General features: G+C 36.3%; 1 protein-coding gene and 1 long non-coding RNA gene across 2 annotated transcripts; both read left to right on the plus strand.

Annotated features, from left to right (window-relative positions):
- The first annotated feature begins 4,884 nt into the window (after positions 1–4,884).
- Positions 4,885–7,165, plus strand: LOC136269879 (zinc finger protein 862-like). Its single transcript, XM_066065494.1, has 2 exons — positions 4,885–5,167; positions 5,445–7,165. The coding sequence occupies exons 1-2, from the start codon at positions 4,885–4,887 to the stop codon at positions 7,163–7,165; spliced, it is 2,004 nt and encodes a 667-aa protein (XP_065921566.1).
- Positions 7,166–9,097: 1,932 nt separating this feature from the next.
- LOC117684436 (uncharacterized) lies at positions 9,098–13,022 on the plus strand. Its single transcript, XR_004598199.2, has 3 exons — positions 9,098–10,301; positions 12,485–12,690; positions 12,801–13,022. It is a non-coding gene; the product is annotated as an uncharacterized lncRNA (long non-coding RNA).
- Positions 13,023–19,210: the final 6,188 nt, after the last annotated feature.

The raw sequence follows: 19,210 nt of genomic DNA on the forward strand, positions 1-19,210 counted from the left end.
CCAACGATATCCGGAGAGACGGGTTGAATTGGATAGATATGAAGCAATCATAGTCGATATCCATAACGTATATGGTGGCAAATTCTATGACTACCATTGTCAATTTTCTTCCAAGAGCTGCAACCGCCCTCAGAGACAATGTGAAAATTGACTGGTCAATGAAAGATCTTGGCCTCCTTATGATGGTAGTTGGTAATGCTACAGCAAACAAGTGCTCCACTTGTACATCCAGCATGCATCTGTCGGCGTTCTGCCCGCAAGGTCAACAGAACAATTACATTCCAGTAATTGGCCAGAACGTACAGAATAATCCCACTAACAGGAAAACAACAGACAAGTACGGTAGAAAACGTACAATTATCAACAGCAAAGAAGTTTGTAACAACTTTATCGAGAACAAATGCTTTAAATCCAACTGCCAATTTGAGCACATTTGTACCGCATGTCATGAAAATGACCATGGATCCTCACAGTGTAAGACAAGACAAAGGAATCCCTCTCAGAGTAAAAAGTGACTATCGAAATCCGAAAGAACATCGCTGCAAGTTTCAACACCTGTAAATGTTAGTAACTTGAGATCAGAACTCTGTAATCATCCAGATAAAAACTTTATTCAATATTTGTGCGAAGGATTCATTTTAGGATTCGACACTATGATTTCAAATACCAGAATAGACACATTAGAATGCAAAAACTTATTATCTGCAAGAAAACAACCCGAAGTTGTTGATAAACTTGTGAAAAGCGAACTGGAAAAAGGTTTCTTGACAGGACCGTTTGAAGAACCCCCGTTTACCAACTATAGAGTGAGTCCTATTGGTGTTGCAACAGGGAGGTATTCCAAAAAACCTCGGTTAATTGTTGATCTCTCTTCACCACATGACAGTGAACAAAATAGTATTAATTCTTTGATCAACAGAGGAATGCTCCCTGTCATATGTGAAGATAGATGATGCCATCAAAATAATTCAAAGCCTGGGAAAGGGAACAACCATGTGCAAAACCGATATATCTGACGCTTTCAAATTGGTACCAATCCTACCCTCTCAGTGGCATTTGTTTTGCATCAAGTGGAAGTCAAGTTATTACTACTACAACAAATTATCATTTGGATGCCGTTCTAGCCCTAAAATCTTTGATTATTTATCCCAAGCAGTGTGTTGGATTGCCACCAATAACTATGGTGTAAAACATCTACTCCATTTGCTGGATGATTTCATCACTTTTGAGCGTCCAGAAGAAGACGGAGAAACAAATATGAAACTTTTGTTTCATATATTTACTTCACTCAACATACCCATGGCGCTGAATAAAACTGAAGGACCTACAACGTGCCTAGAATACCTGGGCATAATACTAGATTCTGAAGCTATGGAAGCCAGATTACCAGGTGACAAACTGTCCAGAATTAAAGAGTTTCTAACTTCCTTTTATTCACGGAAAAGCTGTACAAAAAGGGAACTCTTACAATTATTAGGTCATCTGAATTTTGCAAGCAGAGTTATTCCACCAGGAAGATCTTTTGTGTCTCATCTCATTCGATTGTCTACAACTGTCAAAGAACTGCACTACCACATTACAATTAACGCAGCGTGCAGGGAAGACATAAGGATGTGGCTAACATTCTTAAATGGTTGGAATGGAATTAATCTGTTCTACAATGTTTCGCAGATCACATCAGAAGAACTTAATCTGTATACAGATGCATCAGCTACCATCAGATACGGAGGATACTTCAGAGGACTATGGTTTTCTTCATCTTGGTCAGACGAACTCATACCTTCATTGAAGACCTTGATGAAAGAAGAGGATTGTGTATCCATAGCTTTCTATGAACTATACCCTATTGTTGTTGCCTCAATTCTAGGGGGGGAAATGTGGAAAAAGCAAAGGATAATTTTTCTGTGTGATAATAGTGCAACCGTTGCTATCCTTAATAAGGGTAGATCTAAATCCCCCCATATCATGCCCCTGATGAGACGCCTTACTCTGATAGCAGCAAAAAATAACTTCATTTTTTCTTCCATACATGTACCTGGTCGAACAAATCTAATAGCAGATGCTCTATCACGTTTGCAGATTTCCAAATTCCGCAACCTTGCTCCTCAGGCCCAAGATCAACCGTGCAGTGTTCCCCATCCGAAGGAAGTGTTCTGGAGCTCAACGACACAGTGAACATGTTATGGACCAATGCAGTGGCACCAAGCACAAGATGCACATATCAACATATTTATATATTTATATTTTATATGTGCAAGCAAGTTATTTAACTTTCCTTATATTTGGTAGATAAGTATTGTCTAATTAATCATTTGTTTTAATTGTAATATTTTAGGTTGTTGCTGAAAACCCAGAAAATTTTACAATCCCAAGGGGTTAGGTCAAGTTTGTAGAAGGACATGACATATATATTGAAGTCAAGTGGCTCTCCAATGTCAAAAGCCTATTCAGGGGGAAGACAAAACCTCACTGCTTAACCCTTAGGCTACTACGCGCGACAATTGTTGCGCCGAAATTTCAGGTCCGCCACTGCTACACGCGACTATTGTCGTTTTTCCGAGAGCGAGTTATCTAAGGTTTCCCTAAGCCTCGCTTTGAACAAAAACACGATGGCTATTGTTAGAAATGAAATATGATTGTTCAATTGATGTTTTCGGAAGGTTTTAATTTATTGATTTATGTGTCTTTAATGGACTTTGTGCCAAAAAATGAACGAGAATTTGATGCCGATCTCGAGGTAGGCTAGTTGCATGTTGATCCACCGCCATTGAATATCCCATTCATCAGAGAGGAAAATTAAACGCTAAAATGGAGGATTAGGAACCTTTATCGTTTCTAAATTATTTTTTAATGATATGTTTATGGAAATTGTTGTTTAATTGATCAACATCTATACCGAGAGACGTGTGCGGTCCGAGAATGTGAACCAGAACAACATTAACAAAAACATTGATAAAGTGTTTGGTGTATTTCTTTATTTTTCAGTTATTTTTACCGATTTTTTGTTTACCCGATGGTCAAAAATTATATGAATAAATATGAATCTCACAATGTATAACTTATTATTGTACTAAGGAACTTTTACAGTCATTTGGGTTCTAAAATATGACAATTGAAGAATGGATCAATAAAAAGCATTCATTTTAATTGATTTTTACATTTGAACGTTCCTAGATTGATAAATACAAATTAAATGAAGAAAATGAGCATTGCATTGAAATTTTCAACAATTTCTCTTGCATTTAAATATAAGTTTGGTAACTGTAGCATAAATAGTTGCTGAGATATATTATTTTAAAACTCGATGGTCAATTACCATTAATTGTGATTAATTAATTCAGCAGTGGCGGTCATCTTGGCAAAAATTAAAGCAGCAGTCTAAGGGTTAAAATTGATTATGAATGGACTTGATGAGCCAAATGAAATTCAAAAGAAAACCGCAATGATTTTGTTGCAGACGCCTCTTGGCCAGGCTTTGAAAGGTGAGATCAGACTGCAATATTTGTTAAGATTTTAACATTAATGTTATTCTTTATTTAGTTTGTTATTTGTATTATGTTAATTTTTCTTTTAAATTTTTCCACCATTTGCAGTCACAATCTTAAGAATGGACAGCACAGACATTGTTAAAGCTATCAACACCAAAATAGGGACCATGTGCCGCGCTATCAAAGAAAACAGACTATCCAAATAGATACCGGTATATATCCTGTGTTCAATTCATTTAGCTCAAAGATCAACATTGTGTAACTTTTTTTTTCTGGATGGTATGATTTACTAGTATTGGATCTTAATTTGCCAAAAAAAATGGATTATGTTCTGTGATTTAAATGAAAACCTTCATAGACACATTGCTTTTTCATCCAGTTGTAAGTAATATGCATGTTTTCAATTCATTTAAGAATCAAATAGAAATGTTAAAAAGTTCATCCTTAGTCTAATTTCATGTGCAAGAAATCAATAGGACGTGGTCACAACAAGATCAAATCATAGCTTAAGTTGGCCATTTGACTATTATGTTTGGAAGACAAATCTGTGGCTCAAGTTTTTGTAATATATTGAAGCAAAAATTAATTGAGATTTATTTGTCAAAACCAAATTGATAGATTGAACTATAAGTGGGTATAGTTTTTTGTATATCTGGCAAGACATGTGTAAACTTGTATGAATGAAATTTATTGATGAGTAGTATATCCTCTCAGTCACTGTATATTAAACTGCAATGAAATGTATGTACAAGTAGTGGTGCATGATTATCAAAAATAATTTAAGTATTAAATAAACAATACATGTATTCTTAAAAATGAAATTGTCATCATTTGTTTTTGAAATTCTATTAATATAGAGAAAGTCTAAGGAAGATCATGTAAATTCAAATTACCCTTGTATAAGTAATCAGTCTTTTGTAGCCATTCATAGTTTTAAGGAGTTATAATTGAAAGCTGCCAGAGGTTTATCACAACCTATATATAAGGCTATCCGACAATGTTTGCCAGAGGCATACATGCCAACCTTCCCGATTTAGTCGGGATTTTCCCGATTCGAAGCATCGATCCCGATTTCCCGATCGGGATTTTAAAAAATCCGTATTTTCCCGATTTCGAAAAATTGTTTCCCGACCGCCATATTTCGTCAATCGGGAAGGGAGGTAAATTGTGAAATTGTAAGAATCAACCAATCAAATTACAGGATTCTTTGTATCACGCTTCGATCGCATGCATAGCTGATCGGAAGTAAATAAAGTAGCGGTATCACTGTATGGTGTCAACAATTGACACCTGTGTGGATACATGTGTTTTTGTGTTTATTGAAGCTAATGATGGGCATGTTAATTGGAGGTTTTGAAACAATGGGATTTCTTTGGGTATCATTCTTCGATTCACCATGGGCGCAACACCACCACGCAAGAAAAGCAAACCAGCATCGAAATATCTTGAAAAGTGGGAGGCTGATTCCCGATTTACGGGATGGTTGACGAAATCAAAGCATGGACCATCGCATGCATATTGTAGATTGTGCAACCGGGACTTCAGAGTAGATAACGGGGGTCTCAACGATGTTACGAAGCACTTCAATACGGGAATGCATAAGAACAACAGCAAGGCCCAGAATTCGACACCAGCTGCTTCAAATTTCTTCGCCAGTTTTAAACTGGACCAAGATGAAGGTAAAATAGTTTAAGTAATCAAAGGTTACAATGTGATTGTTACACTCTCTGAATATTTAAGAATCATTAAAACAGACTTAGGAGTTCAATGAAACTAAGATGGAGTTGTTACAAAAATAAATATGCTATTAATATTAATGTCTTATGAAATGTAAACTTTTTTCGTGATTTTAAGAAATTTTTAAATCTTATTATAAATAAATGTAAATAATTTGAATAAATGAGAAATAACCCACAATATGTATATGCATTTTAATGTTTCTTAAATTTATTTCAGATGTCATGCGTGCAGAAGTTTTGTTCTCCAACTTCGTGGCAGAACACAACATTCCATTCCTGGTTGCAGATTGCTTCACTAGACTCTGCAAGGCCATGTTCCCTGACAGCAAGATTGCCTCCAAGTTTTCCTGTAGTCGCACCAAGACAACACAGATTGTCAAGCGTTCTCTCGCTCCATCCTTGCATCAAGAAGTCGTGGAACATCTGAAGAATAACCCTTTCTCCCTAGCCATTGATGAGAGCAATGACAGAAACTGTGACAAGTCCTTGGCCATACTTGTGAGATATTTTACAGACAGATCACAAACCAGTTTCCTTGCCATGCCCATCTGCAACATCGGCACTGCGGCAAACATCTTTGAGCATATTCAGCAGGTGTTCATCGACAACAACATCCCATGGTCCAACCTCATCTCTTTCATGTCCGACAACTGTAGTGTGATGATTGGCAAGAACAACTCAGTGGTCACTAGGATTAAGGAGAAGACTCCCTCTGTGTTTGACTTTGGTTGTGTTTGCCACCTGGCAAATCTTTGTGCACTCGCTGGAGTGAAGGCCCTGGCCCTACCTATAGAAGACCTCCTCATTGAAGTGTTTTTTCATTTCCACCACAGTTCTAACAGGAAAGAAAAATACAAGGAGTTTCTAGAATTCACAGACACAGAGCCCATCAAGATCCTGAAACACTGCAGCACCAGATGGCTTAGCTTGGAGAAGTGTGTGGATCGTTTGCTGCATCACTGGCCAGCCCTCCAGAGCTATTTCAACTCGCATGAAGATGTGGAGAAACCTGGACGAGTGAAACGCTGTGCCTCCTATCTCAGCAACCCAGAGATGCGCCTATACTTTAACTTCATCAGCTTCATCCTCCAGCCCCTGAATGACTTCAACACCATGTTCCAGGCAGATGAATCCAGGATTGGTTACCTGAAGGATGAAATCACTATCCTTTTAAGAAAATTCATGGGGAAGTTTGTGAAAGCTAAAGTCATTCAATCTGCGGAGGACCTTACAGATGTTCCTTTCAAGGACACTGAGTGTCAGCTTCATGACAACATCATCGCCATTGGAGTGACAACCAGAGCCTACATGGTGGACCATGCTGATGATATCCCTCCATCAGCATTGAGCAGATTCTTCACATCCATCAGGAAGTTCTATGAGTCAGTGACCGCCAAGATGCTGGCAAAGTTTCCCTTCAAGGATCCTGTGATTTCAAGCCTGAGGTTCCTTAACCCCACAACTCGAGGAGGCTTGCAGCCATCTATTTTGACAGACCTGGCCAGACGGTTTCCTTCCTTAATACCTAAGGACCAGTGGGACAAATTAGAAGCAGAGTTCTTGGACTTCCAAACCATTCCTTCCATGGAGCTCCCCAACTTTTCTGAGGACACCAGGACTGACATCTTCTGGGGTGAAGTCATTGCCATGAAGAACAGAATCACCAACACTCCAAGGTTCCCACTGATGGCTAAGATTGTGAGGGCAGTGATGACCATTCCTAACTCTAATGCTGAGTGTGAGAGGATCTTTTCCATGATGAAGAAGATACATACAGACACAAGGTCAAACCTGGACAATTCCACACTTTGTGCATTATTAACTGTAAAAGTGAACAATACCCAGAAATGTCACTCCTTCAAGCCATCAAAGGACATTCTTAAAACTGCAAAGAAGGCCTGTGTTGGTTACAACATTAGCTGTTCATCTTCTCAGTGATTGATTTTGTTAATGTCCTTATGTGTTATGACAATGTTTATATGTGCTATATGTTCATTGATGACTTCAATGATAAATAAATTTATTTTTTTTTAAATTGTTGTTGCTTTTTTAGATTATAAGAAAGTAAAATGCAATTTATGAAAAAAAGTATAATATTTGATACATAGTCCATTACAACTCATACTTTAGTAAGAATGGAAATTATATTTTCACGACTAAATGTCGCGAATTTGTTGACGTGAAAAATGTCGTTCGCGAAAAATCCCCCATGAAGATTTTCAAAAGTTGGCATGTATGCAGAGGTTCGCTGCAAACTATACATAGCTATCTGACAATGTTTGCCAGAGGTTCGCTGCAAACTATACATAGCTATCTGACAATGTTTGCCAGAGGTTCGCTGCAAACTTTACTTGGCTATCAGAAGTTTGCCAGAGGTTAACCGCAGAACTTCACCAGAGGTTCACCAAAATCCAAATTTGGCTATCTAAAATTTGCGGCAAGTCTGCTGTAAACTTCATTTGCATGGTAAAAAGTCACCATAAGGTTGCTGCAGACAAGCTGCGGTAACTTTGCCGCTAAGTTTGCAGCAGATTTGCTGAAATACTTCACCAGAAGCCTCTTTTTTCGGTAAGGGCAGTGAGAATAAATAGACATGGATTTCCAGATGATCTCAAGGGAAAACTTAGATTGCAGAGAGGAGAAAGTCGGACAAGACAGAAGCTTCAGTTTGGCAGGACAAAAAACCAGTGGCTTTCCTGAGCACTCTTAGTAATCCTTGTCTGCAGGTTCCCGTCACCAGACAACATGGCCGCAATGTACTCAATCTGACCCAACCTCATGCTGCCAATGAATACAATAAATATATGGTGTGGACAGGCATGGCCAGTTCCGAATGAAGTATTCTGTTGGCCGTGATAGCAAGAAGGCATGGAAATACATTTTTCATTTTATTTTGAACTGTGCAATGGTGAATGCTTTCATAATATTCAGTAATGAATCTCAGAGGAGGAATTCAAAGAAAAGGTTCACTCATGTGGACTTCAGACTAGAATTGGCTCAACATCTAATCGCTGGTTTTTCTGGCAGAAAAAGAAAGTCTATTGAGAACCGTGAAGTTGTACATGAGCCCCAAAACTTTGCTGGTCATCAATCTACCCATATGGGAACAAAACCAAGATGCACACACATGAACAGAAAGGAAAGAAAAGATACTGTTTATGGATGCAAAGTGTGCAATGCACATTTGTGCAAAGATGGATGCCACTTTGCATACTATTCTGCACAGTAATAAGAAAAAACAGACCAACAATCAAAGAAAAAAGAAACTTTTTCAGAAAGACAATCAGTAAATTTGTATTTCTTTTGACCTATTTGTTGCAAATATGTAAATAAATGTGTTTTTTTATTTCACCATGTTATAGATAAATCATTGCTGAAAAAGTAAATATATACTTTTATTGGCTTCTGCCAAATAATAGTGAAAATATCAGAGTAAATGTAAACAGTCAGAGAGTCTTGTATATCCTTCGTCCTCTTACGTACATTCATAGCTAAATATGCAGTATCCAGCCAAGCGCAGATAATGACCACTTATTCATAGAAACAATAAAAGATTTCCCGCCACTACCCATCATATTAATTCAGTGCTCGCTCAGAGAAGACCACCCGCGTTGTGTAACCCATCTCTTTTTTACTTATTTTTGGACGTTTTTATCTTTTATTGTGTGTGTTAGAACTTTATTATGGATAAAAGTCAGGATTATATTATAATTCAACATCGCTCGGACTCTCCGAATTCCCGATCTGTAGATAATTCTACGGCGAAGGACCAAGAGATGCTGACGCCATTAATTAACATGGCAGGGCACGCTGCCTCAGAGCAGCTCACTTAAAGTGCCCACAGAGGCTTCAATGCCAAACATTTGTGGTTCTAATCCCACCTTTTCTGTGGCAATGCCACAATTGAGCATCGCTGGCTCAAATAATGATCTCGTTTCTCGAGACGCTTACAAGTTGAAGATGCGTCGTGTAATCCGATACGCCATCCATTTAGTGGATCTCCTTTGGCGCAAGGTTGGCCCATTCGGTGGCTTTGCCAATCTGCGCCAAATATGAAGCCATTAATTGCAACAGCAGTTGCTCAATTTATGGAAAAGCGTTCTTCCGATGTTCCTGCTACTAAAACTTTTCCGGATTCGGCTGCACGATCAGATCTTAGTTCTACCGGAAATTCGACTGACGTCACACCTAACATGGCGGCGCCCATGATTGATCAACATACAGTGGCTTCGTTGCATAAAGCCTTGGGATTAGACACTATCTTAGTAAGATCTATAAAAGAGTTATCATCATTGATAACAGACAATAAGCGACATGAAGAAAAACATGAGGAAAAAGACGACGATCGGCCTTCAAAATGAATGAAATTGACAAATGACGACCGGGATAGAGATGACATTTCTGATACTGAAGAAAAAGCCGATGAAGACTCAGATTTAGAAGACCTGGACGACTCGAGTCTTGTTTATTTCTGAAAATGCCTGCGGAGATGGTGCTATCAGGAGCGCATGCCGAGTGAGGAGATAACACTGCTGCAGTGGTCAGCACTGCGAGTGTAGATAACGAGCTTATCTGAGATGCAGTGAGGGGGAACATGGAAGTTCATCAGCTACAGAGTGAAATTGAATCACTTAGTGGTATTATACAGCTTTTAATCATATGTTTCGCAATACCAGTACATGTATTATATATAAAAAAAAATTTTCAATTATTCTATTCAACTCTTTTTCAAAGAACACTCATTTCAAAATAATATTTGAATGTTTCAGGAGTTCCAAACTCAAATGAAGGACAGGGTATTCTCTTGGATCTGAAAAATTTAATCACAAAATGGGAGAGACCTCAGGTTGGCATCAACTTCAATAATCCATACAATTATCATGTTCGTAAGGCACAGGAATCATCGGCGGTGTCGAGAATTGAAAACTGGGAGGAATCGGTATTAACACCCCCAAAACCCTGTAAATTTACATCAACATCAGAACGGAAATCTCCCTTCAGTTGTACTGTTCCTGGCCCAGATTCACTCACAACAGTGACAGACTTTAACTTTTTTGAACCCGGAGAGAACAAGGTAAAGACATGCAATGATCAATTATCTTTTTTCTTTCAATTAACACAGTGATTAAATGAAGAAGTTAAAAGTTGCAATACCAGCTATTTATATGCATTTTGTGACCTATAATTGTGTAACTATATTTAATGATATTGAAAGAATTGATTAAAAAAAGATATACCGTATTTCACGGAATTTAGGTCGATACTTTTTTCCCTTGTCACATGGCCCTCGCCCAATTCATCGTTTCGCCCTATTTAATGGGGGTTTTTTTAATTTGATATAAAAATTTTCAAAAGTTAAGGCAAATTTACCTATTAAAAACTATTTAAAAAATCAAAGTTTCGTCAAACACCGTTCAATATCTATCGTATGACTTTTCATTATTACCGGTATTATAATGTAGTAATATATCATGACAAACCTAATGTGAATTAAATCAATTAATCTGTTTCCTTCATAAATTTCTTTTTTAATTGCAAAGTATGATAGAAAGGCTTTTGCAATAACTAACACGAATGTTACAATCTGCTTACGATAAACAGGAAATCGATGTCGGTTGGTAAAAGTAAAATGAGAACCGTACAAAATGTAATTACGGAATAAACTTGGATTTTTTTTTTGTCATTTATTTTCATTTTTTTAAATTCGAAATCTAAACCAGGTATACTTGTATATTTGTTGAAATAACGACCAAAAACAGGGACTACACGTATATATCCTCCTGTTACGTAAAGAGGCCCGACGGCTTCTTCAGGCAGTCCAAATGCCTACTTGTTCTTGACTCAATGCGTGCACATATCAGCGACATCACAAAAGATCGCATCAAAGCCACAGACTCCATCCCTGCCGTTATCCCCGGAGGCCTGACGAAGATCCTACAGCCCCTGGATATATCGGTCAACAAGTGCTTCAAGACAGAGATGCGGAAGATGTGGGAGAGCTGGATGTCAACTGGGGAAAAGAGCTTCACGAACACCGGCCGTATGCGGGGAGCATCATACCAGACCGTCTGCCAGTGGGTAAAAGATGCGTGGATGGCAGTCTCTCCCTCTGCCATCATCAGTGGATTCGTGAAAGCCAAGATCGACGATGTTCCGTTGCCAGAAGACGAAGAACCTCCACTGGCTGCATCAACCGACGACCTGCCGTTGTCACTTGCCGCCTTGTTCCACAGCGATAGTGAAAGTTCAGACTTTGAGAGCTTCGATTCCGATGCAGACGAGAGATGTGCTTGAACATTGAACAGTGATGTGACTGTGTGCTAAAATTGTGAACTCCACATGTGTACACAAAGAACAAGACTTTGTTAATTTTGTGCTATTTATTTATTACTATTTATTGCTTTTAACTGATGATGCTTGAAAAAAAAAAAATATTGTTAACTAAGATTTGTGTGTTTATTTCCATTTGATACTAAAACTTAGTATATGAGTGTCTGAATTCGGTCTGGGAGATAATCAGTGTACTTATTTATACACAGTCGAGCTATACGCACGTGCTAATCATGCCCGCAGGTTTTGATAAGTTCAGAGGTTGATCTATGTGTATATACACAGTAAAAAGTCGCACGATTACCAAGATTATGTAATTCATGTGGTACGATACCTGAGTAAAAGTTTAAAAGTTATACTGACTTAAAGTCTTGACGAATAATTATAATGCCGATAGTGGCCGGTAACATAATGAAAATGAAATAAAAACCTGCCCTACCCCGGTTAACTAATTAATACCTTACAACAATGACACAAGGTTGCATATGCTATACATGCCTCCGGGCAGTTTGAACGTGACAGGGAAGTGAACTTAAGCACCTTGATCAAATAGTGTAAACACTCTACCGGGTATAACAATCGTACTGAGTAAAATGGGTTGAAAATCATGGTGCAAATTCGTGCATTTTATTACGATGCGTAAATTTAAATAATTCATTTTTTTATTAACCTTCTATTAAAATTGTTAACCTGTATAAGAGTGCTACTATGATAACGTTGTTGATTTAAAACACTGCTATTTTTAATCATTCAAACTAGCGGTAATTTTTCGACCAATTCATCGAAGTCGACCTATTTATACCTTTTTTTTTTTTTTTGCTAAAAACGGGCTCCTTCGCCCTATAAACCATATCAACCTAAATTCCGTGAAATACGGTATGTTGAAAGCTTCAAAGAAAAAGACTATAAAAATGTTCTTATTTTCAGGTGAAAATTGTTGAATCGCATAATCTTTACATAGATTCAACAAAACTGGTTGCAATCAGGCACAAAGGAAGGAAAAATCATTCAAAGGTTGTTTGAGACTTGCTGATGTACTTTTTTCAACCAGAATACGTGGCTCAAACATTCTGCTACGGGCTTGAAGTCCCAGAAAAGGGGACTTCCTACAGAAATCATTCAACCAATAAGAGGTATGTTGAAGACTTTGTTTTCAGGTAGCAAATTCAACATTTTCCCAGTAAATTCTGAATCATTAATAATGCATTACAGTTTTCAATATATTTTTTCTATTTCATGACAGAATTTCTGCAGAAGAATTTCAGAATAGAAGATATCAATGGCATCATCAACAGAAAATGCCTTGACATCGCAAAGTCTCTATCAAAACATCAGATCTAATTCCTGAAAGAAGAAAAAGGATTTAACAAATGAAAATATTGTCACTGAATTGTGTTTATTTAGATAATTAAAGCCATTTTTCTGTGAAAAAAGGACATTTGATTTTGTTATCATAAGTTCTCACCTGAGAAAAAATCACATTTGATTAAATCACACTTGACTTTTTCACATGTGAAATAACACATTGCTTTGGAACCTGATTTTCACATGTGAATTTTTCAGACCCATTTTTCAGGTGTGAAATATTTTACATAAAGAGCAGTTTATCAAGCGTTCACAAGTTGTTGAAATTCATAGATCAGTTACAAATTACCTATCTACCCTCTGAAGTGAGCAATGGGTTATAGTGTCACTTGCGTAATCAACCAATTAACACTATCACACTAACCCCCAAGAGTTCACTCAACCATCCTGGTAAGGTCCTGATTGGCCGCGTGTGTACACATGCAGCAACCACTTCGAGTTATCAAGAGTGAATAACAATGAAATATGTATTACGGGACTTTAGGTTTTACTTCGAGATCAAGAACTTCAAGAGATCGGAGTTCGAGAGATCAAGAGTAAATTTGCTTAGTTATATAGAGAAAAAAGTTGGGACCGTGAGTTCACTTCAAGAGATCAAGAACTCTCAAATTTTCTCAAAGAACTATCGATGTTTAATGATAATTTTTTAACCCATGCGAAATATTTGTAGTTTTCCCACAGAACTATCGATGTTTTATAATAATTTTATAACCAAAGCGCAATTTCTGTAATTTTGTGATCGGAACTTAGCCCAAGCGATATAAGCATCAGTGTCTCATCTAAAAAAAACACATGCCACTATTTATCATAATTATATGGGCGGACTTACGAAAAAATATATTGTTTTTCATTTTTAGATAAATATGGGGGCATGATTTACATTGGTATCAAACATCTTCTGAGAATTCAATGATGGGTAAAAAAAGATTTCCTACACGATGACGGAGAAGTTGAAGATCATCAAGTATGCTGAGACGAACAGCAACCGAGCTGCTGGTAGAGAATTCAAGGTCAACGAGGCGAACATCAGACAGTGGCAAAGGAGACAGATCTATCAGCATTAAGACAAAGGGAAATGAAAAGAATAGATTTACAGTCATGCTTACATGTACTGGTGATGGAGGGAAGCACTACTGGATCAAGACTTTATGGGGAAAGAGGACAAGACACAGCAAGCCAAGCCTACTTGTACTGGATGCCTTCAGGTGTCACAAGACAGAGAAGACAAAGAAATTACTAATGAAGAAAAAGACAACACCAGCGATCATCCCCGGAGGAATGACCAGCATATTGCAACAGTCTATGGAGAAAATGGAATGAGTGGATGCTGAACGGAGATCACAGCTACACCAAAGGGGGACGATGCAGAAAGCCAGATCTCCCTACCACATGCCAGTGGATCCTAGATGTGTGGTTGGAGCTGCCTAAGAAGATCATTGTCTTTCAAGAAATCAAACGCCATGGACGGGACTGAGGACGATCTGCTTTTGGAAGACAAGAGCGACAACGAGAAAGAAGAAGACCAGATGACACAAACGAATCTTCAAGAAAGAAATTTTCAAAGGAAATTTCCCAAGATTCCTTTGACTGGTATCAAAAGGATTCAGAAAATAAATGGCACTGTACATGGTGTCATTCTTTAAAAATGGACAACGCTTATACAGAAAAACAAGTGAAAACTTTAAATCATGCGTGACATGCATCTTGTAAGTACATAACAAATATATCAAATAATACTTGAATTGATTTCAATTTTAAATTTTTATAATAACATTGATATTACAGGCACGTAGCATCGTTTTTGAAAGTGGGGGGGCCAGACTCATCCAAAAAATCTTGACAAGCAAAAAAAAAAAAAGGAAATAAGACTTTCCCAAAATCTTCAAAATCCTAATCCGTGGGGGGGGGGGGGGGGGGGGGGGGGGGGGGCTGGCATAGTATATAACTTCAATTTCAATCCTAATTTTCTTATTTCCATATCAATTTTTTACATCTTAAAAAAAAGTGGGGGGGCCAACTCCATGATAATTCAATTTTTTATATGTAAATTTTAAAAAATTAGTTGCTGTGAGAAAAAGTGGGGGGGCCAGGCCCCCCTTGGCCCCCCCTGATGCTACGTGCCTGTATTAAGATATCAGTTCATCTACTTAAATTTAAACATAAAGGTACATGTAGCAAGTTTCCATATCTTGGACATGTCCTAAATTTTCAATCATTTTTTTTAAATGTGACATGATAGGGAAAAAGAGTGGTTAGGGTTAGGAATTATCAACAACAAGTATCACGCAGAAGTACTTGGATTACATTGTTGCAAATTTAGATACAGATTTAAGGAACATGTTTTCATTAAAAAAAATGCAAGTGCTACAGCCTATTCATATTACATCTGCCCACAAGAAAGAACTAGCAAAGTATGGAAGTGAGGAAATTGCTGTTCTTGCCAACCCCTTTGCTATCCATTAATCAATCCAGTCCCTCAGTGATATGTGCTTTAACCTTGCATGGATCTAAGTATGAAGATATTATGCCAAATATTGTGACTGATTCACTGTTGTACTGTGAAACCAGTCAGCAGTGCAACATGTGAAAGAGGGTTCTCAACCCAAAACAGAATTAAATCTAGACTGAGAACCAACTTGAACAACATTTCATTGAATGATTTAATGAGTATTTCTGAAGATGGTTCTTCCATGACATACTGTCTTTCCAGAGGCCCTGAAAATATGGAAGCTAGGAAAGAAGCGAAAGTTATTTGCATTGTGAATATTAACTGTGATTAATGAGTAACTTTACAGAGTGGTAAATAATCTCCATGAGAACAGTTTTCATGCATTATATTGCATTCATGATCATGTGTGTATACATACATTTATATATATATATATATATATATATATATATATATATATATATATATATATATGTGTGTGTGTGCGTGTATAAACACAGTATTAACAATTGCAATTACTTATAAATTAGTTAAACTGTTAAGTTTGATAATTGAATAAGAGCAAATTGATATTGGCCAACACAAAGATTTGTGAAGGTTGGCAAAACATGCCTTTTCTCCCTAAAATCAGAAAAGTCTCCCTTAATTTCCCAGAGAGAGAAATGAAGTCTCCCTGAAATTTCAGTCTAGGTTTGCCCCTGCAACCTTCAAAGAAAATAAAATGAGTGGATGCTGAATAACACAGCTACACCCAAGGCGGACTAAGAAGAAAACAGATCTTCCTACCATATGCCAGTAGATCCTAGCTGCATGGATGGAACTGCCAAAGAATACAATTGTAAAAGCATTTAAGAGGTATGGGATTTCCAATGCCATAGACATTGTGGATGTGATGGATGAGGGGCATTCTTGGAAGACAGTCTGAGGCTGAAGATTAATTGACTTCCAAGAATGCCCCTCATCCATCACATTAGGAGAAACGCTTGGATGATGGGGACATTCCTTTAATTTGTTCTTTTTTCAGAACATACTTAGCGATCTCCAGACACTTTAAGATCGCCATTATCATGTTATATTCAGAGGCCATAAAAATGAAACAGAAACTACATACTTCACAAGTAATTTTCAGGAGGAACTGTTATCAGTGAAGTATCAGGACAAACAGGATGTTCACATGCTGTCCACCATTCATAAGACCACAAATGGCATTTTTGACAGAAACAAAAATGAATTCATTGCAAAACCAGCCGAAAGATATTAAAGTTATGGTTTAAACAAAATCATTTTTTTTTCTTAATTTGGCCTTGAATAAAGAAAAGGGTCAAGGTCAAATATTTAACAATAGTATATTTCAGTGTATTATTTTTGTTTGAAGCCATTAAATCAAAGTATTTTGTTTGTCTAAAATATCTTGCGTAATGGTCTAGACAATATTATTAGAAAATGCTCGACCTTGAAAAATAAAATAGGTCAAATTCAAATTTTTGGTGGCATGCACATTCTTATCAATAACATTTATCTGTGTTTCAAGTTTGAGGTCTTAATGTCTTAAGTTACCGTCGAGACAAAATTTGGAAGAAAATAAAATAAAAATAAGAAAAATATGTCTCCCATTGAAATTCACATGAATGCTCATAACAGCTACTACAGGTGTCCACTCGAGTGATATTCTTCAGTAAATCTCATAATTAATATAAATGAAAGCAAGATTGTTGCAAAATTAGGTTTTTTTAAAACAAAAAAATCAAATCAAGGACGAGATGCTATTTAAACATTTCTTTGGAAAAACAGAGACAAGAGTGTTATTTACAAAAGAATATTCTTCTCATAATTAAAAAAATGAAAGCAAGATTGTTGCAAAATTAGCTTTTTTTTAAACGACAAATCAAAGCAAGGAAGAGATGCTATTCAAACATTTCTTTGGAAAAACAGATACAAGAACAATTTGTACTTATTTTGTCACTATTTCATTTGAACGAAAACAATGTGGCTAGGGGACAGAGTGGTAAAAATCCTATTTTTAAAGTGTAATTGGATATGAGCACCTTAGAATGAAATTAAAAGAAGTTTTACTTGCCAGAGGAAAACATAGCCATAGCTAAAGGAATGATTGCATGAGTTGGTAATTTGTTATTCCATGTGTACATGCCAAGAAAGCTTGGGACAAAAATATTTCAAAGACATACCGATTAAGACAAGGATATATCACAAGACAAGGACTATCTGAGGTATACCCTATCTATCATGTGACACATACTAGTTTGCCAATAAAAATATTGTCTGTGACATAACCAAATGATGGCTAGGGAACATATTTTTTTCTTGGACATTGTGAAATTTAACATGAATAAAATGTCAAGCTTTTCACATGTATACGTAATTTTTTACTACAAAAACTTGAAATGTAGCTTTTTCTTTAAAAAAAAAATCATAAGCATTATTTTATGGACAAATAAATCTTCTAATTAAGGCATAACCATAATCAAAATGAGCTGTTAAAGGAATAAATCATTTAACATTTTTTAACTAAGGTTACATAAAATATGTAGATTCTCATCCTGATTTGTAAAAAATTGGGGAGGGGGGGGTCGGCAGATTCTATTTATTATATTTTTTAATAAAAATCCGGGCAGTCAATTTTTAGAGGGGCGGGCGGGGATGAGAATCTAAAAATAAATTTCATATGGCCTAAATTATATTTATCTATTAAATCTTATTGGAAGTCTGTAAACCTTAAAATATACTACCCAGTAGAGCAGTGAACTGCATGAACTAATTATTCATAGTTAAGATTTTCAAATTAATATGAACTCTATGGTAAAGAGTTTCAAATTAATAAGTTCTTCATGGTAGAGGAGAGTTTTGAAATTAATACTAACTCTTTGGTAAAGAGTTTTAAATTAGTACTAACTCTTTGGTAAAGAGTTTTAAATTAATATAAACTCTATGGTAAAGAGTTTTAAATTATTATGATCTTTATGGTAAAGAGTTTTAAATTGATACAAACTCTATGGTAAAGAGTTTTAAATAAATAAGTTACTGCAGGTTATGTATTATTTCTGTATTGTCGCTACCTTCAAATCCCGCATGAATCATCAAAGAAAGAATTCTATTTTTTAAATAAAAACAAAAACCAACGACAAAAAATAATCATAACAACATAAATCAGTCAATTCATATATATACACTAAGAAAATCCCTAACTAAATTGTAAAATAAAAACCCAAAAAAAACTAGCAGGTATCCTAATAGACTTAATGAAAAAATGTGCTTAATTGAGACTTTAAGAACTTGATAGAAATGCAATCATATTTTCATTGAACTGCACTATCAGCTAGAACATGGCTGCTGAAAACATATAGATTGCAAATTTGTTTGTATACAACTGTTTTTGGTTTTTTTGTAGATCAATGTCATATACAACTAACCCGGTTTTAAAGCTGGATCTTCAAAAAATTTGATGATTATTAAACAACATTATGCATTTAAAAAAAACTGTTATACAGACACTTGCAAAGTAACTAAGCATTCAAGTATATACCCTTATAAATATAATGACAAAGAACTGCTATCAAAACCTTGATGCCCATCTTCTGTAGTGGCCTTCTCCATCAATGGTTCAGAGGAGCATTTGTTACGGTGACTGTTGTCCAAGCCAAAGAATATTTTTGATCTGAAGAATAAAGAATTTGTTGATATTATATTTCTGTTACTTAGTCCTTGATGAAAACTTTAAAACATCTTATGGATATGTACAAATACAGTGTACTCTATTTACCATATAAAGCACCCAACTCTATGAAATGTGTTATACCACTGATGGTTGAGCTTTATCTCCC

The sequence above is a fragment of the Magallana gigas genome, chromosome 7, assembly GCF_963853765.1.
Source record: "Magallana gigas chromosome 7, xbMagGiga1.1, whole genome shotgun sequence".
NCBI lineage: Eukaryota > Metazoa > Mollusca > Bivalvia > Ostreida > Ostreidae > Magallana > Magallana gigas.

Coding starts and splice junctions, on each gene's coding strand:
- LOC136269879 (XM_066065494.1), top strand. CDS start 4,885: ATGGGCGCAACACCACCACGCAAGAAAAGCAAACCAGCATCGAAATAT. Junction 5,168..5,444: donor TAAACTGGACCAAGATGAAG/GTAAAATAGTTT, acceptor AATTTATTTCAG/ATGTCATGCGTGCAGAAGTT.